At 45.4% G+C, this 25,018-nt stretch overlaps 1 protein-coding gene across 6 annotated transcripts in view; it reads right to left on the bottom strand.

The window, feature by feature from the left end:
- Window positions 1-23,522, bottom strand: part of UXS1 (UDP-glucuronate decarboxylase 1) — an 87,731-nt gene extending 64,209 nt beyond the window's left edge. For 3 of the 6 annotated variants that reach the window (XM_079110367.1, XM_079110368.1, XM_079110369.1), the window contains exon 1: window positions 23,356-23,522. In XM_079110367.1, coding sequence (XP_078966493.1) covers window positions 23,356-23,449 — 94 coding nt within the window. In that variant the 5' untranslated portion in view covers window positions 23,450-23,522. Of the gene's footprint in view, window positions 1-953; window positions 1,519-23,355 lie in introns of those variants that run through there. The other 3 variants (XM_079110371.1, XM_079110372.1, XM_079110370.1) reach the window with 2 other exon arrangements.
- Between the last annotated feature and the right edge of the window lie 1,496 nt (window positions 23,523-25,018).

Genomic DNA, 25,018 nt, shown 5'->3' with positions numbered 1-25,018 from the left:
TTTCAAGCTCTTGACCCGTAGAGCCAACGAGCATCATACAATGAAGCAACGTTTTATTAAACACTGAGTTTAGACGTGGTTGGTTCAGCAGTGAAAACTAACCAGAACTGAAGCAGCTGAGTCTGTAATCCTCTTTAAAGGACACGCAGATCCAGTCCTAAAATCAAGCCAGGTACTAGAATTAAAGTTCCCCCCACTCCCGACCCAAAGCATTCCCCACCAAGGACACTGGCACTCCTCAAGACAGGCTAGCTTTGCATGGAGAGGGTCAAATCTGCAGTGCTGGGGAAATCCTGACATGCCTCACCCCTGGCGTGGCTGCCCCCATCTGCCCCATTGAACAAAATATCACCTAACACTCAGGAAAGGTACACTCTTACCTCCAGAAAAACTCAACAATGTGAGCACTCTGGGAAAAGAAAATATTTGACTCACCCTGAATAAACTTTGAGAGGGCACAACTGAAATATTTTCTTGAAGCAGATAAGAACATGTATTATTCTTGTAATAAGAAAAGCACTGAACTTCTGGATTAACTGACCAGAAGATTCAAATAAGAGGATATGAGTCTGCCTCTAATTCTTCAAATACAAAAAGGTGATAGGCAGAAGTGAGGCCACTTCCCAGTCTTCAGTTCTAAGAATGAAGGACAAGGGCTGGATTGTGGCTCAGTGGTAGAACTTGCCTAGCACGTTCAAGGTCCCAGTGTCCATCCCGCGCATGGGGCAAAAAGACTAAGAGAATGAGGATCTAAAAGGCCAGGCAGCATGAACCACCAAAGGAAGCCTGCCTGTTCCTGACCTATTCCTCAGCCTCAGCCACTGTCCTCAGCCTGCCAGGCCTGAGCACTAGCTAAGCAGTTGTACAGGACGAAAACTGTCCCAGATTAAAAGGTGATTGTGAGCAGGCTCTAGAAACTGGTACACTCTGTAAGCTCACACACGGGGACTGACCTGTCAGACCTTCCTGTGGCCCCAGCTCTGCTTCTGGCCATCCCAAGGTCCAGACCTCCAAGGAAAAATCCAGAGGTGAAGGAGCAGTCCTTTCCAAAACTCACTGCCCTGCAGCACCCTGAGTCTCAGTTGATGGATTCTAAATTCCAGTTATGAAACCTCATCAGTTGACTCACACCTTCCCACAGACTTACCTGATAAAAGCTACTGCAATGGCTGGAATGTTCTCTCCTAAACTCATGTTGGATTTAACTGCCACTGTAACAGTATTAAGAGGTGGGACCTTGCCAGGTATAGTGGTGCATGCCTGTAATCCCAGGAACCCAGGAGGCTGAGACTCGGAGGACCATAAGTTCCAGGCCAGCCTCAGCAGCTTATTACTATCCTGTCTCAAAATTAGAAGTAAAAAGGGTGGGGGATGAAGTTCAGTGGTAGATCATCCCAGGGTTGGGGGAGGGAATCTTTAAGACGTAATAGGTCATGAAAGCAGCCTTCATGAATGGATTAAGGTTGGTATCACAGGAGTGGGTTAGTTATCACCAGAATGGATTCGTTACAAAAGCAGGTTTGATCCAAGTCCCTTTGTCTCCCACGTGCTTCTAACCGTGGGATACCTTCCACCACATTATGACACACGAAAGCCTCCATCAGATGCGGCTCCATGATCTCGGACTGTCCAGCCCCCAAACTGTGAGTCAGAAAAATCTTCTATTGTTTATGACTTACTTGTCTTTGATATTCTTGTTATAAAGACACTTGCCAAGATTACCAGAGGGAAAAGTTTTACTCCAAGACTTACTTTTCTAAAAAAGTGATAAAAAGTACAAGAGACTGTGGGGTCTGTAGATGACATCCAGACCTTGAAAGTCTTTATGGGTAAAACTGGCAGAGCTAAGTGAAAAGGGCGATTAGAGAATAACGTGTAAAGTCAATGCTTTGCTTTTTAAAACTATATGTAAAGCAGTATGGAGATTCCTCAGAAAGCTTGGAATGGAACCACCATTTGACCCAGCTATCCCACTTCTTGGCCTATACCCAAAGGACTTAAAATCAGCATACTACAGAGATACAGCCACATCAATGTTCATAGCTGCTCAATTCACTATAGCCAGATTGTGGAACCAACCTAGATGCCCTTCAGTTGATGAATGGATAAAGAAACTGTGGCATACATATACAATGGAATATTACTCCGCCATGAAGAATGATAAAATTATGGCATTTGCAGGCAAATGGATGAAATTGGAGGATATCATGCTAATGAGATAAGCCAATCTCAAAAAACTAAAGGACGAATGATCTCACTGATAAGCAGATGAGGACATATAAGGGGGTGTAGGAGGGGTTAGTGTTAGGGTTAGGGTTAGGTTTAGGGTTAGGGATAAGGAGGGTGGTCAGAATGGAGGAAGGAAGGACTGTATAGAGGGAAAAGAGGGGTGGGAGGGGTGGGAGGGAAGGGGAAAAAATAACAGAATGAATCAAACAACATTGCCCTATGTAAATTTATGATTTTTAATTAAAATAAAAAAAAACTACATGTAATTTTAAAACCACAAGGATGTGTATTTTTTTAATACCAGAAGAAAGTCTCACAGAGATGATGTAAGATAGTTCTATACATTTGCACTGCATTACTTTAACTTCTACAACTCACAGGAAGAAAGATTTAAATATACTTTGTAGGTCTGCAGAGGATGAGCTGGTCTGTCTAGTCAAGGGAGGGCAAAGTCACAGTTTTCAAAGTATCAGGTCAAATCCTTCAAACTGGCCAGAAATTCAAAACCAGTTACTTAAAACTCTCTCAAGGAAATTTACTACTCTGTTTTAAAGCCTGGATAAGGGAAATTCCCTTCCACAGGGATCCCTGTGGGTGGACAGGACAAATGGTACAGCCAGAGCTACACAAGCTGTGACCCCAGATGGTGGCAGCCACTGCCTGAAAACCGTGGCAAAAGCAGATTCTCAGGTGCACCGTGGCTCTTGTGATGGTCTGAATGCGTGCCCCTGCACTGGGTGCTGGAATCCCATCCCCCAGGTGACGACATGGAGCTGGGAGGTGATGAGGTCACCAGGGTGTGGCCCCCAGGATGGATCGGCACACTTACAAGAATAGGAAGAGACATCGGAACATCCTCTGTCTGCCACGTGAGGACACAGCAAGAAGATGGCCATGTGCAGCTGGGAAGAGAGCCCTCATCAGGAAATGAGTCAGCAGGCACCTTGATCTTGGAAACAAATTCCAGCTAGTCTATGGTACTTTCTTACAGCAGCCTGGATGGAGTATGACGCTCCCCAACCAGAAGCCTGGGTTCTGGCGAGTGCTCCAGGTGGCGCCCATGCCACTAAAACCTGAGCAGCTCTGCCGCAGGCGGCCCATCTGTCCTCACTCGCTCAAACCTCCTAAAACAGCCCAGAAAACAGTTAAGCCATGTCTAATACAATCCCTCTGCCGACACCCCCCTGTTGCTGGCACCACAATTCTGGAAGCCCCTGTCCCTCCTCACTGACCCTTCCTCCCTAGAGGACTGACTCATCTCTCCAGAGCCCTCCCCACACCAGGGCCTGGTCACTGCATCACCAGGCGACCTTCTTCGAGGTCCTATCCTCGCCATCTCTGTGGCATTCTCCCTTACCCACTGCTTTGTCCTGCTCTAGACTGCAAACTCAAGAGTTGGTCCTACTTAAGATTTTGGGAGTTCTCCTGACCATTTTGAACGCCTACTTCCAATTATCAAAAAATCTCTGAGCATGCACTTCACACACATGCTTATGTGCCACTGTATTCTGTGCTTATCACAATCAAAATGAAAAATGTAAAGAGATGAGGTAAAAAATGTGACATATATAGTCCCACCACCTCTTTTCACAACACTCCATGTGGGGTGTTCCAGGGTCCCCTTCCCACACTAACGTGTCCTCCCACTGGCCTCACCCCCAGCGAACCCCCAGCCCCGTTTCACTCCTCCTTCTCTGCAGCCAGCAGGGCAGTACCGTTTTCCCAACCCATAGTGTGCCTTCTGGCTTCTTCTATCACGTTTGTATTTCCCAGCCATGAAATAATCAGTGTCTGATCAAAACAGGTTTCTCTCTCCCCTAGTGGATAGCAGAGTGGGGCTGATGCAGTTCGCAGGACTGGTCCCTGTGCTGTGACCCCACTCTGCCAGACAAAGCCCACCATGAGCACTGGTGTCCAGCTCCCCGTCCCCGAGGGTGTCCTATGCTCCCTCCCTTGGTTCCCCATACACTAGGCAGAGGTGGAGCATTCTCTCCAAACGCATGCAACCCCAAGGCTCTCCTGCCTGTGCTCCTGGGCAAGATGCCCAAGGGACTGTCTGTGACGAGGCCCTGCCTGCCACCCCTCCAGTCTCATCTCCCACTCCTCACCCCACTGATCTTCCTCCTGCAACACTGATCCCCACCTTCCTCCTCATGATCTGTCTCTGCTGTGTTTCATCTTGTGTGGGCCTTCACATGCCCTCTTGGACCCTTCCTTTATACCGTGTGGAGGCTTTGCCTCCACAAAGTGGTCAGGGTCCCTGTCCTACCCATTCTGTCTGTTCCTCTGCATGTTAAACATTAGAGAGGAGCGTAAACTGCAATAGGAAAGAAATTCTAACACAGCTGACCTTACAACCCCAAGGCAGGCTTTGGCAAAACTTTAAAGCTCTAAATACTGAGTTCTGTCCTTACTCAGGAAAGCTGTCAGAATAAGTTTAAAGGAACAAAACTCTCCACTGAAAGCCTCACCTGTGCAGAGACTTCTTTTCACCTACAGGAGGACCCCATATGATCGAAATCTACCTGAGCTCTGTGCAACCATTCGGACGATGAGGTAGATCTCACACTGAAAGATTTTTCTTCAGGCCTAGGGCTATAGTCTGAGGCAGAGCACTTGCCTAGCGAGCAGGAGGTTTGGGTTTCATGCCCGGCACACACACACACACACACACACACACACACACACACACACACACACACACATAAAATCTCAATAACTCTTGCACCTCACTGTCCAAACAAACTGTAAATGACTTAATCACTAAGTGAACTGGTTCCCAGGTCATTCAACTCAACTCAGTACTTGGCAGTAACAACCTCACAGAAAGAAAGCTTCCTGTGTAACATGCATTAGTAACAATTACATGACTAATTCTTAGAGCTGGAATTATGATTCATTCTGTCCTTCAATCTTTCTTTACCTGAGAAAAATCATGTATTTTCTGCCATTGGCACAGGACACCAAAAAGTCTATAAACAAGTTTCATTCATACATACCACTCAAAGAATAAGCAAATACTAAAAAAATCTCAACCTGAAATTCCACAGGATAGCATCAAATCTGGGGAAGAGAGAAGGAAGGAAAGCAGTTAAACCAAAAAACACCCCCCTCCACAAAAAAAAAAAAAAAAAAAAAATCAGTCCACTTCTGAATTTCAGAAAGCAAAAATGTACGCTGATTCTTCAAAGAGCTACAGATAAATATTAAGCAACTAAGAAATCTCCTTTCTACCCTTCCTTAGAGTTCTCCAATACCAACAGGTGCCTGGTGTAGAATGGAGAATGCTGCCACTTTGTTTCTTTCGCTTTTTTCTACTTAGGCAGAGGTGGGGTCAAATGAAGGGAAATGTAGCAATATTTTCTCTAAACACTGGAAAATGAGATTGACTCCTTCTGAAGCTACCAAATGAATGTACCTTCAGTTTTCTGATGGAAATAGAATCATTAAAGAAAAAGAGAACAAAGAAGGGAGAAACTTCCACCCACCCAGCATCACACGAGGAGGGCTGCGGGAAGATAATGAAGTGGAGCAGAGCTCCACCTTCCCGCAGAGCTCCACCTTCCCAGCAGAGCTCCACCTTCCAGCAGAGCTCCACCTTCCAGCAGAGCTTCACCTTCCAGCAGAGCTCCACCTTCCCAGCAGAGCTCCACCTTCCCAGCAGAGCTCCACCTTCCAGCAGAGCTCCACCTTCCCAGCAGAGCTCCACCTTCCAGCAGAGCTCCACCTTCCAGCAGAGCTCCACCTTCCCAGCAGAGCTCCACCTTCCAGCAGAGCTCCACCTTCCAGCAGAGCTTCACCTTCCAGCAGAGCTCCACCTTCCCAGCAGAGCTCCACCTTCCAGCAGAGCTCCACCTTCCAGCAGAGCTCCACCTTCCCAGCAGAGCTCCACCTTCCAGCAGAGCTCCACCTTCCAGCAGAGCTCCACCTTCCCGCAGAGCTCCACCTTCCCGCAGAGCTCCACCTTCCAGCAGAGCTCCACCTTCCAGCAGAGCCCCACCTTCCCGCAGAGCTCCACCTTCCAGCAGAGCTCCACCTTCCAGCAGAGCTCCACCTTCCCAGCAGAGCTCCACCTTCCAGCAGAGCCCCACCTTCCCGCAGAGCTCCACCTTCCCGCAGAGCTCCACCTTCCAGCAGAGCTCCACCTTCCAGCAGAGCTCCACCTTCCCAGCAGAGCTCCACCTTCCAGCAGAGCTCCACCTTCCAGCAGAGCTTCACCTTCCAGCAGAGCTCCACCTTCCCAGCAGAGCTCCACCTTCCAGCAGAGCTCCACCTTCCAGCAGAGCTCCACCTTCCCAGCAGAGCTCCACCTTCCAGCAGAGCTCCACCTTCCAGCAGAGCTCCACCTTCCCGCAGAGCTCCACCTTCCCGCAGAGCTCCACCTTCCAGCAGAGCTCCACCTTCCAGCAGAGCTCCACCTTCCAGCAGAGCTCCACCTTCCCGCAGAGCTCCACCTTCCCGCAGAGCTCCACCTTCCCGCAGAGCTCCACCTTCCCGCAGAGCTCCACCTTCCCGCAGAGCTCCGACGGCACTGGAGACCTCTTTTTTGACAGGTACAAAATGCTGCCTTCTCCTCCTCCACTGGCTTCTCAGGAATACAGCTGCCAAGGCTGAGAAGAACCACGCAGGAATCTGTCCTGAGGGGGCAGGGAGCATGGTGCCAGGTGGGAGGAAAAGGTAAAGTCAGATCTCACATCACAACTTTGCATCACTAAGGGACAAACGGGTTACCATCCACCCTGGAGCCAGAGCCAGATGCTCAGACGCGACGTGGCATGTAAAGCTGTATTGATTTCATTTAGAAAGAACATTATGATTAAGATGGAAAAAATGTAGATACATGAAAGATGAGTATAAAAGGTAAAGGAGAAAATTGTTTAAAAAGTAGATTATGCTTTGGGGCGAATTTTATTGCTCTGTGTTGAAAAGTTTTCTGATACTGAATCTTAAAGTAGAATGCTCATGCAAAACTTGATGGAAATAAACATCACACAAAAAGGTACAAGCCTACATGAAAGAAACTATAAAACTTTCCTGAGCGCCAAGAGAAAGATCGGCCTAAATAAAGAGAAATGCACTATTTTGGAGATGAAAGATATTTTAATATGCATAAATTATGGCTACTGTGAGTTTTTGATCTTCTTTGCACTTCAATCTAGTCTTCCTACACTGAGCACCTTACTTTCCTATTATGTAATTTTTAAATGGAGCTTTAAAATGTTTAATGATGTTGAGGTCAGCCTTTTCATTTTGTATTCAAAAAGAGGGAAAAAATATGGGGAGGGATCTCGGAGGTCTGCCTCCCATCCACAGTGCTCAGGGGCATGATGGCACACAGGCATGACCTCAGATCATGGGCGTGACTGTTGGCAAGCATTCTGCATTCCAACTGAGATAGTGCTCTAGGCTCATTCTCCTTGGTGGTGTGGCCATCCACGTGGTCAGAGCCCATGACATGCTGTTCCTGGAGGTCAGCTTAAAGGGCCCTGCCAGCCTATCACCAAGGCAGAGTCTATAAGAGCATATGGAAATAGGAGTCAGAAAAGAGGGTTAGGCTGAGGTAAAAAGAGTAGGGGTGGGTGGAGAAGGGAAGAGGGTGTGGGTGTGAGTGGGGAGTGAAGAGGCTGAAGTGGCAGGAGAGAGAATGGAGGGCACACAAGGGTGGAGAGATATGAAGGAGGTAATGGGCAGGTGCCGTGGAAGGGCTCTGGGGGAGTCAGAGACAGTGGGGCACAGAAGGGCAGTGCCACGCATATGCCCATGGGATAGGTGCACGTAGCTCCTGTAGGTCAGTACACAGCACCTGGAGACACCAGTGGGCCTTGGTCAGAGCAATGTGCCTTCCAGTCACCTAAACTGGGGAAACTGAGGTGTTGGGGGTTTCAATCCAGACAAGATGACAATAGGCCACCTGTGACTACCACACCGTGCCACCATTAGCCACCTTAGTGCTGCAGGGAAGGGGGAGAAGGGTCCTACAAGAGGCTACTGGACCACTCACCAAGAAAAGGACAAGGCAGGAAACATCTCCAATTTCGATCCACCAAAATACAGTTACCCCTTGGTACCTGGCGGATTAGTTCCAGAACCCTGACACCCCTCCCCCATAGCAAAATCCACAAGTGCTCAAGTCCCTTTTGAAAAATGGCATAGTTTTGCATAGAGCCCATTCACATTCTGCTGTATACTTGAACTTACCTCTCTATCTTACTTATCACACCCAGTACAATGTAATGCTAGGTAAATAACACTTATTTTTTAAATTTATTCTTGTTTAGGAACTAATGACAAGAAAGAGCCTGTGCATGTTCAGTACAGATAAAATTACTTTAAAATCTTCAATCCCTACAGATGGCTGTATGTCCTCCTGCCCCACACTTGACCTTGTAAGCACCCCATGAGGACTGCCTCAAAGTAACATTTCTTTCAAGATATGTTTCATGAAAAGTTTATAAGCCCACCTCATATCCATTAGGATGGCTACTATTTAAAAAAAAAAAAAAGAAAAGAAAGATAATGCATGTTGGCAAGGATAGGGACTGCTGGTGTGAAAGTGCTATGTAAAACAGTGTGACAGTTCATACAGAAAATTAAGCACAGGATTACCACAAGCTCCAGCAATCCCACTTCTGGGTTTGTACCCAACAGAACTGAAAGAAGGGTCTTGAAGAAGTGTTTGTGCACCTGTGCAGCATTATTCTCAATAGCCAAAAGGTGGAAGCAATCCAAATACCCATGGTCAGATGAAGGAGCAGGAATGTGGTACATACACACGGTGGAACATCAGTTAGGCCGAAGACGGAAATTCTGATACGGTACAACATGGGTGAACTCTGAAGACATTACACTAAGTGAAATAAGCCAGCCACAAAAGTGAACAAATATGGATAATTCCACTAATATGAGGTACCTACAGTGAAGAAGTCATAGAAAGTAAAATGGTCACCTGGGGGACAGGTGCACTGGGAGTGCTTTAACATGTGCAGAGCACCAGCTGGGGAAGATGAAATAGTTTTGGAGACTGGTTGTAAAACACTGTGGATGTACTTAGCACTACCGAACCACACATTTAAAAGAAGATTAAAATGGAGGCTGGGGTACAGCTCAGTGGTACAGTACATGCTTAGCATGTGCAAGGCCCTAGGTTCGATTCCCAGTTTAAAAAAAAAAGTTATTAAAATGGTAATTTTATATTATGTGCATTGCCACCATTAAAAAAAAAAGTCTACATCTATGCTAACAAATGAGAGAGTAAGAGCCTTCGTTCCTTCAGGTCCCTCTATGCCACCACAAAATCACTGTAGTCAGACTGAGACCTGGGGCAGGGATTTCAATGTGCCCTGCCTCAGTCTTCCCATCTATAAAACGCAGAATGCACACCCCCAACCTCACTGCAGCACATCCAGTGACTTAGCAGGTCACTCCTTTTGCCCAAGGGCAGAGCAGGTTGAGCACATGCAAGGGTAGGTGGGGCTGGGGTGGGGGATGCGGGCCAGGGCATCAGGGCGAACAGGCCTGGGCAGGGAGGGGAGTGTCACCACACTGAAAACTTGGGAGAGAAATGTTTGACTTTTAAGCAATTAAGATGAATTCCGATCAAATTCTAAATAACTGCAAAGGAACTAAGAGGAAGAAAAGATTCTGATTCGGCCCCATATGAGTTTTGAGAAGCCCCACCAGGAGGATCTTTTATCCACCCCCAACAACCATTTCCACAAGAACTACCACTGGCGCCCTGGGTGAGAATAAAATTAACCAGATTCTTTCACTTATTACAACCTGGCTGTTCTACACCACTAGGCTTCTGCTGGTGCTATAGCCCAGCTGCCTGCAGACACCTTTAAACAAATAAACGAAAGCCAGGCACCTACGGTATGTAGGGCAACTTAGACGCAGCATGTTTTGTTTTCGACTTCTGAAACTACTATAAAAATATTCAAAGATACTATGAATAACACCCCAAGATCTCACCACCCTGAAAATTATTTTCATTTTTTAGCACACTTAAGACTCCCTCTGAAAAAGACTACTTTGAAGAAGTTCAAATGTTTTCTTGTTTATCTTGGTTAGAACGACTCTAAAAAGCTTAGTCAGGAAGTCAAAAGAAACTGACAGATTAATTTCAAATTCACTCCTCACCCTTTTAAAGCAAAGGGCCATGTCAGAACAGCTCCCATTCGGTGGCTGTCAGTGTGCTTCCTGCCTGGGAGTCCCTTCCTCTCACAGGATACTTTATAAGACCCACACATACCTTCTTTTCCCATGTGGCTAATCAATTAGAGCTATCATGTCTTTAAATCCTTTCAGTTCTGGTTAGTACTTTTAAAAGCTATTCTTGCCTCCTAGGCCTAAGAAAACCTAGAGGCCCCTGTCAGGCAGATGGCTTGCCCTAAGTTACTGGGTGGCTCAATCAGGACAAGTAAAACCACCCTTTCCAGAAAAGAGCTAAACCTGAGTATTCCTTCCCACAGTTACTCTCCAGGTAATTCCTAAGACCTGTCACCTTTGTAGAGCAAAAAGCAAGAAAAGACACTGGAAGGAGGCATGAATGTGGGCTCAAGACACAGGGAGAACTGGGGACCTGGCTTCACCTATGAACACCTCTTCACGAAATCTCTGCATCTTCACAACAGACATGCTCTTGACTTCCTGGCTCAGGCGACTGTAACAAAATGCTATAGGCTGTGTGGTTTATACACAACAGACGTTTATTTCTCCTAGCTCTGGACGCTGGGAAGTCCAAAAACAAGGCACCAGCAGATCGGGTGTCCTGTGAGGGCCTGTGTGCTGGTTCATGGATGGTATCTTCTTGCTTGGTCCTCACAGGTAGAAAGAGCAAGGAGTTCTCTGGGGTATTAGTCCCATTTGTGAGGGTTCCGTGCTTTGATCCAATCATCTCCCAGCACCCCTCTTCCTGATCTTCACCTTGGGGATGAGGATTTCAACATATGAATTTGGGTGGGAACACAAACATTCAGATCACAGCACTGACCTACAGAGCAGCATCCTATGTCAGATAAAAGCCACCGGCTAGCGTATCCACGAACAGATGAACGTACAGAGGAAAGCACAATATTCAGGTTAGATGGGGCACCCCCAAAATGCAAAACTAATTCTATTTTGCCCTGCCCTAATTCTTAGGGTATGTTTACTGAACTCTCCTTTCTCACACATCAATTCTCAATGAATATTTATTCGCCTCACTGAATCAGGTGTTATGTAGAGTCAGACTCCACATTCTACCTTTATAGGCCTCAAGGAGTCCTGCTCCTTGCATCCTGCCACCTTGCCCTCGAATCTCCTTTACTGTCAACTCCACTGTTCAATCCCTCTCCAGTCACTAAATGCCCACTCAATATCAGCTTCCTCAAGAGTGTCCCCATTCCTTTAAAGTTCAGGGTCTTCTTCGGTCATGGTATTTGGAACTTTGTCTTGACCAGTTCTTAAGAGCTACATGGGGAAATAGGAGAACTGTTGACAATGAAGATTCCCAGGTCCTAAGTCCTGCTCCTACCACAGAACACTTCCGTCACCAAATGTGTGGGCTTCTCCCACACCTGCAATCTGATTCAATCTGATGCCAACCTCCCAGAATGCAGGCCCAAGCTAAGGGCTCCATTCCATAGGACGGTGGCCACTGTAGCCAACTGTCCCAGGCTTCCTGGACTTCTGACCAACCAGCTACAAACCAGGAATTCTCATCCTCCTTGGGTTCACAAATTGCTAGAACAGTTCACAAAATGTAAGAAAATACTTTATTTACAATTACCAGATTTTTAAAATAAGGATACATCTCTGGGGAAAGCTCAAGGGAAGACATGCCTAGGTTGATGGGAGAGAGGCCTGGGATAAGGTCAGGGGAAGGGTGCAGAGCCTTCGGCCCTCTCTGGGTATGACATCTTCCAGCAGGTTCACCAACCACACTGGATGCTCCTCAAATCTCACTGTGCAAGTTTTTAAGAGCTCGATCTTCAGCACTGTACTCCCTTTCCTGAAAGTTGGTGGTGAGGCTGCCATTCAACCTCTGACTATGTGATACCTCTAGTGACCAGCCCCATCCTGGGACTATCTAGAGCTCCAGGCTAAGGCACCTCGTTAGCTTGAACTCAGGTGTGATCAAAAGGGGCACTTTTCTGCTGGGAAAACTGGAAATCCATATGTAGCAAAATGAAATTAAACCTCTATCCCTCACCCTGACTGAAACTCAACTCAAAGTGGATCAAAGATTTAGGGACTAGAAGAACAGACCCTGCACCTAACAGAAGAAAAAGTAGGCCTAAATCTTCACCATGTCGGCCTAGGATCTGACTTCCTCAGCAAGACCCCTAAAGTGCAAGAAGTAAAATCAAGAATCAATAAATGTGATGGATTCAAACTAAAAAAGTTTTTTTCTCAGCAAAGGAAACAATAATGTGGAGACAGAGTCCATAGAACGAGAGCAAATTTTTTACCACATGCGCCCCAGATAGAGCACTGATCTCCAGGATATATGAAGAACTCAAAAAACTTAACACCAAAAAACCAAACAACCCAATCAATAAATGGGCTAAGGAACTGGATAGACACTTTACGGAAGAAATATAATTGATCGACAAATATATGAAAAAATGTTCATTATCTCTAGCAATTAGAGAAATGCAAATCAGAATTACTCTAAGATTTCATTCACTCTAGTCAGAACAGCAAATATCAAGAATATAGGCAAAAATAAGGATGTGGGGCGAGGATGTGGGGAAAAAGGTACACTCATACATTGCTGGTGGGACTGTAGATTGATGCGACCACTATGGAAAGCAGTATGCAGATTCCTCAGAAAACCTGGGATGGAACCACTATTTGGCCCAGCTGTCCCACTCCTTGGCCTATACCCAAAGGACTTAAAAATCAGCATACTACAGTGACACAGCCACATCAATGTTTACAGTAGCTCAATTCACAATAGCAAAATTATGGAACCAAGCTAGATGCTCTTCAATAGATGAATGGATAAAGAAATGTGAGGGCTGGGGAGATAGCTCAGTTGGTAACGTGCTTGCCTTGCAAGCACAGGGCCCTGGGTTCGATTCCCAGCACTGCAAAAAAGAATAATAAAGAAATGTGGTATATACACACAATAGAATATTACTCAGTTTTAAAAAAAAAAAAATTTTTTTGTTGTAGATGGACACAATCTACACAATCTTTATTTTATTTATTTATTTTTATGTGGTGCTGAGGATTGAACCCAGTGCCTCACACATGCTAGGTAAGCGCTCTACTACTGAGCCACAATCCCAGCCACATCAGCTTTAAAGAAGAATGAAATTATGGCATTTGCAGGTAAATGGATGGAGCTGGAGAATATCATATTAAGTGAAATAAGCCAAACCCCAAAAACCAAAGGCCAAATGTTTTCTCTGATAAGAGGATGCTAATCCATAATGGGGAGGGGGTGGGTAGGGAACAATGAAGGAACTTTGGATTGTGCAGAGGGGAGGGGTGGGTGTGTGGGGATGGGAAGAATGGTGGAATGAGACACACACTATTACCCTCTATACATTTATAATTACACTGCCAGTGTGACTCTGCACCATGTTCAGCTAGAGGAAGATGTTGTGCTCCATGTGTGTACAACGTGTCAGAATGCATTCTACTGTCATGGATAACTAATTAGAACAAATAAAACATGGCGGCACCTGGGAACTTCCAAGGGTTCAGGGGTTCTGGACCCAGAACCCAGAACAAGACCGACATTTTTTATATTTGGTCACACCAGGCCTAAGAAAATTATTGCAAATGTCATCACAATGGACACTTCACATCCCCAGTGCATAGAATTCTTAAAAATTACAGGAAAACACCAAAACTCAATAGAAAAATGGACAAAAATATGAGCAGTTCAGAAAAAAAAAAGCCTATTAATAACCCTCGAGTGTTTAAAAAGATGATTAAGTTCACTCACAATAAGAAAAACAAATCAAAACTACAAGGGATAGATACTACTTCTCACACAGGTGAAAATGTGAAATTTATCACTACATTTTGTTGAGGAGGGAGGAAAAAAGAGGATCTCACCTGAGGCTGATGGGTTCCTGAGCAGAAGTCTCTTTACTGCAACAGTATTTATCATAGCAAAATGTTTAGAATAACTTAAATGCCCTTTCATAGGAGACTGGTTCAATATTAGGCCACACTCACAGGATTACCATACAGCTGCAAAAAGAAGGCAAGCAATGTGTCTTCCCAGGACGAACTGGGCAGGAAGAGAGATACAAAATCCTCTATCCAGCATGCTACCTTCTGGGTAAAAGATGTACAGATACACACTCATGCCTATATTTGCAAAGTAAAACATGGGTTATTTAAAACTAATAAAGAAAGAAACAAAGTAGGGAGGCAAGAGACTGCAGTGAGAGACATCTGAGTATTAACTTTTAATAATCTGACATTTAAACCAACAGTTTACATATTTTAAACAATGAGAAGCAACAAAGCAAACTGAACACAAAGAAAACTAAAATGAACCTAACTTGTATCAGGCATAGAAAAAGCATTTCAATTTACTTTTGAACACAATACTCTAAATGCAAATCCCTAAAGCAATATAGTTTAGGGACAAAAGAATGACAAAGAAGTTCTCAATTTTCTTGAGTTTGTTATTGATGATGGCATTGATGTAGTGAATCTGAAACTACAGGTGCTCCTGAACTACTGGTGGCGTTACGTCATGATGGATGAGCGTAAACTGAAGATGCATGTAATCCAGCCTATCTTCTGCACATGCGAGGTCAGTCACACGGCATGCTGTAGGAGGTGGTGGGGCTGACTAGGAGCTGAGCTTGCTGCCACTGCCCAGCACCACAAGAAAGGATGAAACTGCAGATCACTAGCCTAGGAAAGATCAAAATTCAAAATTCAAAGTCTGGTTCCTACTGAATTTGTAGAGATCTCACAGAGGGAGGATGAGGAGGCCATGGGAACACAGGGGCAGAGACTGGAGTGATGCAGGAACACCTGGAGCCATGAATAACCTTAGAGGGAGCACAACCCTACCGGCTTTGACGGGACTCTGACATCTAGAACTGTGAGAACAAATTTCTCTTGTTCTACAGCCATCTGCGTTAGGATAATTCATCATGGCAGCCACAGGAAACTACTATAGAAAGTGAGAGAAAAGGGAGGGAAAGGAAGTTCTTTTCAGAAGAATGACAGTAAACGTCAAAGGATTTACTAAATTTGAAAATCACCAGTTGCAATGTACGATACAAAAAGTGGCCCAGGCAAAGAAGTTAATGGATGCTGAATACATCCACTGCAGATGGAGAATAAGATATGCACACAGTCTCAAGAATCACCATGCAGACTAGATACTGGGAAAATGCACCTTTAAAATGAAGCAATGTAGCTGGGCATTGTGGTGCACACCTGTAATCTCTGCTACTAGGGACATATATCACTAGTCTACGAAAGATCCAAATCAAAATTCCAAGTCTGGCAACTTAGAGTTTGTCTCAAAATAAAAGAGGGCTGGGCTGGGGATATAGCTCAGTAGTAGTGAGTCCCAGCTTCAATTTCCAGTAAAATACATCTCACACACACACACACACACACACACACACACACACACACACGGAAGCAACATGAAGGCCACCCACCTTCCAGGGCCTCAAATTAAGTACCGTCAACAGTGAGGCCAACCCAACATTGCACACCCCACAATGCAATGATCATTAACAAGCATTATTATTACAAATGTTCAGTCAAATTTAATCACAAGGAAAACAATCAGATAAATACAGAATGCAGGATGTTCTTAGGACAACTGAGCTCAGGTTTTTATGTTTTATATTTTTTGCTTCAAAGTAAATGTTCTGGAGGGAAAAAAAAAACACTATTATAGCTAAAGAAACTCAAGAGACATAGCAACCAAATGAAATGCAACATGTAAATCTTGACTGGACACTAGATTTAAAATGATAAAAGCAGAACAAAAAACACAAAGGCTACAAAAGAAATTTCTGTTATACATGGAGGAAACAAGATATGAACTATATCTTAGATGATATTACTTATGTTGATTTTTAGCATGTAATAATGGTAATAAAATCATGTAGAAGAATGTCTTTATTCTTCAGGTTCATACGTTAAAATTTGTAACGTGTGATGACTCTAACTTTCAAACATTTCAACCAAAAAGTCCACACGAAATATACCTACAAAAAGAGAGAGAAAAAGTAAATGTGGCAAATGTAAACATCTAGTGAATCCAAGTGGAGGGTGTCTGGTGTTCACCAAATTCTTCTTTCAAAAGAAAGGGCAGAAAATAAGTGTGAAATTTTTCAAAAGCAAATGTTGAAGGTTCAAAACGTTTCCAGGTTTCATGTGCACCTGCCAGGCTGCTATGGAGCAGGCGTGGGGAGGGTTCCAGGAACCTGCATCTAACAAACCCAGGATTCTCACGCCCAGGTGAGTCTGGACACATCACTGATGCCGTTTGTTTTTAGTTACCTTTTCTCCCTAGAGTCTGCTGGCGTCATGGCACTGTCTCACTCACTGCTTATCTTTCAGGGCAGCCAGCCAGGAAATGTTTCCTGAGTGAATCTGTGAGGTGGCCTCTGGTGTGGATTATATATAAAGGGTAAAATCGTACAGTAACCACAAAGAAGTCTGAAATCTCTGATCATTAAGCACAGAGTTAACACACATAAAACATCCTGTCATACAGCTTAGGAGTTTTATGTTTTTTCTTTTCAGCAGAATAACAGTGACAGAAAAGAAAGGTACCCAACTAAGATGTCATTACAATAAAAACCCCGCCATACACCAAAAAGTTCAAGAATTGTACTGGATGTCACAACTCTAGCTTTCGAAAGCTGAAGGTGAAAAGATAATGGCTCTTCAATCCACGGAATGTCAGAATTTTTTTCCCTTTAATTTTTTTGTTCTTGTTTAAGGAATAAACGTGAACAGGAAAAAGGAAAGTTAGCCCCAAAATGTTGCTGAAGGGTGGAAAGAACATGGATAAGGGCAAAAGGAGAAGACAGGAGACAAGTGAGCAGTGGGAAAAGCCAACTCATACCCAGAAAGGGGCAAGAACTGGAGTGGCCTGGCACATCTGCATGGGATGAGCAGGCAGCTAAGACAGGGAGCGTGAATTTCAAGTACGTCTAAGAAGTAGGACAAACTAACTGCTAAGCCTAAGTCCTGCCCTGGCAGAAGACCAACACTTCCATCTCTGGATCTGGGCGCACCAGTCCAATCGGGAAATGCAGGGTGCTGCAGGGGCCTGCAGTCCTCTCCCCACTGGGCTCCAGGATGATTCTCTGCTGGATAGAAAGCCAGGCCTGCCCATCCAGCAGAGGCCACGGAGCATCTGGTCAAGACACCCCAGGAGGAACTACAGCACTGAGGTCAGAAGGCTTCAACAAGAAATGGTGAAGCTCACAGTGAATGGGTGTTCTCCATCATCTCTAGGGGCCCCAACTCTTAAACATGAGCAGACCATCTGAGGAGACTCAGACAGTAAAAGAGAAAGGAACCTGGAGGAAATAAACTGTTCAGAGAAAAGTCAGCAAACAAAACTATCACTAAGAGAATACAACCACGAAGCAAGGACCATTTTTTTTTTTTAATTTAGAGAACAGAAAAGAATGATTATAAATGATAAACAATAGCAAAAATAAGATTTAAAAGTACAAAGATGAAGATGATTTAAGAAAGTAGAGTTACACTTTAAGATATTAAAAATGAGAAAATAAAAAACTGGTCCAGGCAATTCTACATCAGAACATGGTAGTGCTGTAGTTTATAGATCTGGAGTGTCTTTCAAAAGCCCCTGTGCTAAAGGCCTGGTCACTAGACTGTGGCCCTATTGGAGTGGTGGAATTCTTAGGAGGTAGAATCTAGTGGAAGTAAGTTAGTTCACTGGGGCTCGCCCTTGAAGCAGGTATTGGGACCTCAGTTCTTTCCTGTCCCTTTGCTTTCTGGTCATGATGAGGTGAGCATCTTCCATCATGAACTCCCAACATGACACACTGTGTCACCACAGGTTCAAAGCAACAGGCACAACCATGGAATGAAACCATGAATCAAAACAAGCTTTTCCTCCTCTTAAGTTGATTTTCTCAGGTATTTTGTCACAGCAACAGAAAGCCAATGAACACAAATAGTTTCAAAGAAAAAATGGGGGAGGGGGAGGAAATAACCAAATACTTCAAGGATATTCTCAGTACTGAATATATGTTTCTCAATTGCAAGGGCTCAAAAATGTCTGGTGTGCTAGACAAGATACACCCAGACCCATCTCCACATTTCTCAACATTAGGGATTTATTGGTCAGGGCAGGCTTTGTTAAGCTGCAGCAATCAGCTGCCAGGGAGCCCTCAGAGGCTGAAAACATTTATTCTTTAAAGTTATTTCAGTGGACTGGAGCAAAGGGGAGGCTGCTCAGTCTGCTGAGAACCATCACCTTGAATGCATTTAATTACCAGACCAGTGGAAAAGAAAACGATGCAGCAACCTGTATCCACAGCACCACACAGGGCCCAGAGGTGAGGCTTGGCAGGTCTGTCTGTTCAACTTCTGGGCTCAGCGACTACACAAGACTCCCAAGCACAGAGGGTGAGAGAGGCAATGCTATCAAAAGCGGGGGCAATGGGCTGGAAATGGGTAATGAATCATGACTACCAGGGGCACACAGAGCCCACAATCTCCAAGAAGAGGGACTGGCTTGAAAATCCTCAACAGTATCAGAAGCCAGAAAGTAACGCAAGAATACCTTAAAAATCATGAGGGGACTTTTTTCTAGAATTCTGTATTATCAATCCGTCAAAAGTGTTGGCAGAAAAGACACTTATGGATAAAGCTTCAAAAGTTACCTCCTGTCCCAATCTAACTCAGGGAGGGAAACAAGAAAGAAAAAGCAAAGCATAGGAGCGTTAGAGAGGGCCAATCCAGGTGGATGGGGGAGCTGAGGTCAGTGATCAACTCCTTCTAGAAGGTGTGCCAATGAAGGGATGTCCTGATGCTTATAAACATCCTGGGCAAAGGTGCGGGCAACTGGCAAAGTATATGGAATTGGATCACTTATAGTATGTAGAAAGCAAAGCATATTGAAAACAAAGCCAAAACATCCAGCTATTAGCTCTATTCTAGAGAATAAAAAACGTATACCATGACTATGAATAGCATTTACATAATCATACATGAATACTAAAGTTTGATCTCAATCATCTTCCAAAGAACAAAGTCACTAGGTATGTTACATCTATGACTGAAAAATCAGAAAGCCTATAATTCAGCAAAACAACGATAAATACAAAAATAATCAAAATAATGAGCTAGAAGTGAAGTGCTTGCTTCTGGGTAGAGGGAAACGTTGGCAGGAAGGCTGCTGAACCTAACAAATCCTGCCAAAGATATGTGACTGTAAACCTTGCAGAGATTTATCTGACTTTTTAAACTATATATGTGTTAAAACTATATATTCCTAGTCGGTTGGCATGAATTTTGACTCAATCCACCGTGTAGTTACTAAACTCTCTGATGCATTAATGGCACTGCCTTAAATGCTACACAGGCTGAAACGCAGAAGACTCAATCTCTGTCCTCAAGGATCAGGAATTTCATGGAGGAAAGAACATGTGCATAGAGAAAAATTCAAGTGAAATGTAAGTCAGCCTATGGTCTCTCTCTCTCTCTCACACCCACAGCCTGGTGCAGAAGTCATGACAGCCAGAAGGGAGACTGAGTAACAGTAAGTGATGAAGACTGGGAGAGAAGTTAAAAGTAGAAAGATTCACAGAACTTGAGTTCTGCTTGAGGAACAGAGAGGGCATATCTAAAAGGCAGACTCCCAGTGAAGATATGTATAATTAGGAGAATGTACAGGGTTTTCTTCTTCTTCTTCTTCTTCTTTTAAATAGAGTTAAGATTTCATTCATAACAGAATGGCAAGATTATTAACAAGGAGAAACAAGAAATCACATGTGTCACTGTGACTAGACTACATCTTCAGGATCCGCAAACACAATCAATCACAGAAGCCCTGTAACACTTTTCTTTGAAAAGCAGTTCACACCATCACCATTCATTATTAATACTGCTTTCAGACCAGTCTTAAAATCCTCCTGGCTAAAAGACCACTCAATTCATCAGCTGAACTGAAGCCTCCAGGATCTATCTGTCCTGGCCCTGATTTGCCTCAAAATCTTCATCACTTCCACACTCCACTGACACTACTCTTCTTTGAATTACTACGATATTCCCTGCTCTTCGCTGCCACAGGACTTCTGCACATACTGTTTCTTCTGGAACATACTACCTTCTGTACTTCCTCTGTGAACACTTACAGACTTGACATTGTCCACTTACACCTTGATTCCCCAGGGAAAGTTAAATTTCATGTGGGAGGCAGCAATCTGTTTAAACAAACAAGGAAACAAACGCCCCCCCCCAAAAAAAAAAAAAAAAAAATCCAGATGATTTTTTTTTTCCACGTCAAACTGCCTTATCACATCTTAAATAATGTACAGTTCAACACAGCATCTACCTTGCATCCAGCCTCCTTGCAGTACACCAACTTTAAATACAGAAGGGGAAAAGGGGGCAGTGGTGCAGAGAGTTCAACAGAGGTGCAGGTGGAAAGCAGGAGGGCTGCTGCACTCTCTGCCAGGACCAGGCCCCTTGCGGTCCATGGCAATTTTGCATGGTGGTGCAGAAGACACAGGATGGTGAAAAGCCTCTCCTGCAGCTCTGAGGGGCACTGGATGAGGGAGGAGGGGCCCTAGAAATGAGAAACAGAGGTCTGCCTCAGGTGCAGAAGGTGGTCCTAACACCATGTGATTCTGATGCACTCTCAAAAACCCCTAATGCTATCACTCAGGAGTCCCTTCACAAGTTCTCATGCATAAAGATCTTCACACCAGTTTGCAATTTGACTTTCTTTGGATGATTGTCCAATTCATGATCATTTCTTTCTAGGCAAACAGGGGATCCCCAGTCCATAGCAAGAGAATCGCAAATAAACTATTAGAAATGCAAAATTTTCAGGACACATCCCAGGCCTACTGAATTTGAATCTACAGGTGTGAGGCAGCAATCTGTGTTTAGAAAAAAAGAAAAAAACAAAACAAAACAAAAAACAAGGGATGGGGTTGTAGCTCAGTGGAAGAGCACTCGCCTAGCACGTATGTGGCACTGGGTTTGATTCTCAGCACCACATATAAATAAATAAAATAAAGGTCTATCGACAACTAAAAATATTACAACAAAACAAACAAAACACCCTCTAGATCATTCTTCTGTGTACTCAGAAGGTGTGAGAACCCTGTCATTAAGCTACTGGGTCTAGATTCTGTGCCATCATGGCAAAGACTAGATGTTTTTGCATTCCCTGGTATGTTCTGGTACCAAATTCAGCAAGAGAAACGAGAAAGGACTAGGTAAGATTTGCTAAAGAATGAATGGTGAAAAATTTTCTATGGCTCCATAAATTCCCAGTCTTATTAATTCGAAATCCCTGGGTCTAACTTTAGAAGTGAAGCACCAGACGTCCTACCCCCAAATCAATACTGAAATCTGCAGTCCAATGACGTGGGTTCTAGTCCCACTGTCCATGCATCTCAGGGCTCAAATCTTGGCTCTCCATAGTCTGTGTTCGTGTGATCATGTATTTCCAAATCTCTCATGAACTTAATTTTCTCACCCCTAAAATGGGAACAATCATAGTGCCTACTTCCTAGGGTTGTTAAGGTAATTGAGACAATGGTCCTAAGAATCATACCTGCAATATATACAGTTAAGCACTAAACAAACTTAGGCATTATTATTGTCATGTTATTGCATTATCAATAATTCAATCATAAATAGTCTATCACTCTTGTTCTCAGATTTCTTACTCAGTACTGACTATGCATACTTCAGGCTAGTTCTTACTTCCTTACAAAACTACTCACATCTAATATCCATCCCTGAAACTTCCCCTAGCAACAACCAGGAGCCCTACTCGGTTTCCCGGCTCCACCTCCTGGAGCAGATGGGCTGTAGCAGACAGGATGAGTCTCACACTTGCCTTCCTATCAGCTGAAGTCATTTTCTGGAGTACCCATTCACCTGGGAATCAGACCTAGGTAACTCAACCAGTTAGCGAGTATTTTCATTTCTGTGCCTGTCTGGATGCCTAGGATTCAAACGGACCTCACGCTGCGAGCTATTTTTAGTCAAATTTGGGTACCTGGTAAAGTATTAATAGCAGCAAATATTTTCTTATCAAATAGATCTCAAAATGAAAAATAAATAAATAAATAAATAAATAAATAAATAAATATCAGCTTCTGCTTAAGAAGTAGAGGACCCGCCACCTGTCTGCAAACTGGTCCTCCTGTCCTCTCTCCAGGCAGTAGTAGGCTGCGAGTGATGAAGAAACCAGAATCTCACAAGCCAAAGTCAGGGGAACGCCCCGCCAGGTCTCCTTTGCTGTAGCTCCCTGCTGGGCCCGGCTCAAGTCCCGCTGCACCCCGGGGGACACCTGGCACCCCGGTGCCTCTGCGCCTGGACACCTGGGCGCGGCCTCAGGGGCTGGCAACACTTGGCTCCCCCAGAGTTAAATGCTGAGTAATTTTCCTGCAGAGCAAACACGGAGCGGGGACTCTGCCAATGGCAACAGTATTTTTATCCTACTTAACCAACACGGCAGCGCGGCCGCGGGTATCCCGAAGGGTGTCCCCGCGCGGCACTCTCTGGAATCGCCGGCCGGGACCCTTGCCGGCTCCCAGGGCTACGTGGACGGCAGTGCCCCGCTGATCCCCGCCCTACCCAGCGCGGGGCCGCAGGGTCGGCGGAGGACGGTGGCGTCTCTGCAGCGCGGGGCCCGTGGCTACAGCGACCAGGGCAAAGGCCCCTCCAACCGGCCGCCGGGTCTACCTGCCCGGGCCTAAGCGCCCAAGGGTCTGCGCCGAAGTTGGCCCGCTGCTTTGCTGCAACAGTGGAAAAGGGTAGAAGCAGTAGCTCCCTGGGAAGGGAGGGACACCGGCTGCGGTGCCACCCGGGGGCCCCACACCGCCCGCCGCCGGGCCCGCAGCACCCTAGTCCCCGCCGCGGCGCGGGGGAATGAATGGGGCTCTCCGGCCCACCGCGGAGCGTACTCACAGGCGACGTAGGCGAGCAAGGCGATGCCCAGCAACAGCTTCATCCTCCTGCGGTTGACGGCAGACACGAGGCGCAGGAGCGCCTTGCTCACCATCCCCAGGAGCCGCGCGGGTCCAGGGCGCTGCCGCGCGGGGGCCCGCCTGCTACACAATGCGCGGCGGCGGCGGCCCGGGGAAGCCCCGCCCCCGCCGCCCGCGCGGCCCCGCCCCTGCGCTCCGGGTTTCCTGCCCGTAGGACCCTTGCGCAAGCGTAACTCCGCCCCCCGCCTCCGGCTCCGCCCCCACAGCTCCGCCCCTCCATCTCCTCTTCCCGCAGGCGCAGTAGCCAAGGCTAACGCCTGGGTTTTCGAAGAATGTAGCTGAGAGGGCGGGCGTGGCGCATGCGCATGTTGGCGTGTTTGCCCCGCGCTCTGGGGATCGCTGCAGTTGAGATGTGGAAGGCTGGTAGTCGCCAAGGTGTGTCTTCCCCACACCCCGAGGTCTCGACCGCGGGCTCCGAGTTTCCGAACCCAGCCCAGCGGGTGGCGCGCGGTGGGCACTGCAGGGTTGACCTGAAAGGAAACCCTTATTTATGTCAAATTTGGTGTGTCTTTGAAGTTCTTTGAATGCTTCTCCCAGAAAGTTGACTGAACGGTTTTCTGGACTTTCTGTAAGCTTCTTGATCTGTGATAACGGCAGCGGAAATGATAAATTCCCTAAACAGGGCCAGCGTCAGAACCGCAGCACATTTTCTGTTCTGAGCAACTGGATGCCGTTCTTTTAAAAACAAATGGGTTTATTATTATAAAAAAGCAATGCTGATCAAATAAATTTAGAATAAACCAGGAAAAGGGGAAAATAAAATATTCCATCCTTATGTTTCATTCCAGTCTTCTGTTGAGTTTATCTGGTCCAGCATAGTTATGGGGTGAATCGCGGTTCTGTACTGATTGCGTATGAGGACCTGAATTTACTTCTTTGATAAGCATTTACTGTGACAGGGACCACAAGCATGGTGTGTCAAAGGGTCTACAGTTATCAGAAGTTCATGGTCAGATTCACAGAGAGCTGGGTTGTAGAGGAGAAGACACACAGGCTTGTGTGATACCAAACTCTCAAGGTGATGGGAGCTACTAATCTTTGACCACAGGGAGAAGATTCCTGCAGGAGACTGCTGCAGCTCTGACTCCTGCAGCCCCCGGACCATTTTGCTAAACTCAGTCACTGAATAACCTCCTTTGACTTTATAAGAAACCTCCAACAAAAATAAATACCCCAACTAGCAATAAATCAAAGCAGTAATGTGTCCCATCATTCAAACTACAGAGCACAAATACTGGGATTCCGATGCAACCTTCCCCCATTATATCCCTCCCCATGAACATTGAGAATCATGGAATTGAGGAAACAAGCTGAGCAATTCCCATAAGGGCAGAACCACCCTGCTATTATCCATGCTGCTTCCTTTCAAGAAGCCCAGCTCCCTGTGTCTGAGGTGTCCAAGGAGGCTGCCAGGTGACAAAACACTTGGCAGGGGAGCCAGAGGCCTGGGTTCCGAGAGTGACCAGGCTACAGAGCAGACCTTTTTGGAACAAATCAGTTTTTGTTTGTGGATCTTCCTTTCCTCATCATTGGACATTTGGGGTTTGTTAAACCTATGCTTTTTGAAAAGAGAAATAACTAGA

The sequence above is a fragment of the Sciurus vulgaris genome (assembly GCF_902686455.1).
Source record: "Sciurus vulgaris genome assembly, chromosome: 14".
Classification (NCBI taxonomy): Eukaryota; Metazoa; Chordata; class Mammalia; order Rodentia; family Sciuridae; genus Sciurus; species Sciurus vulgaris.
The sequence above is the reverse complement of the archived record's forward strand: the minus strand, read 5'-3'. Positions and strand labels throughout refer to the sequence as shown.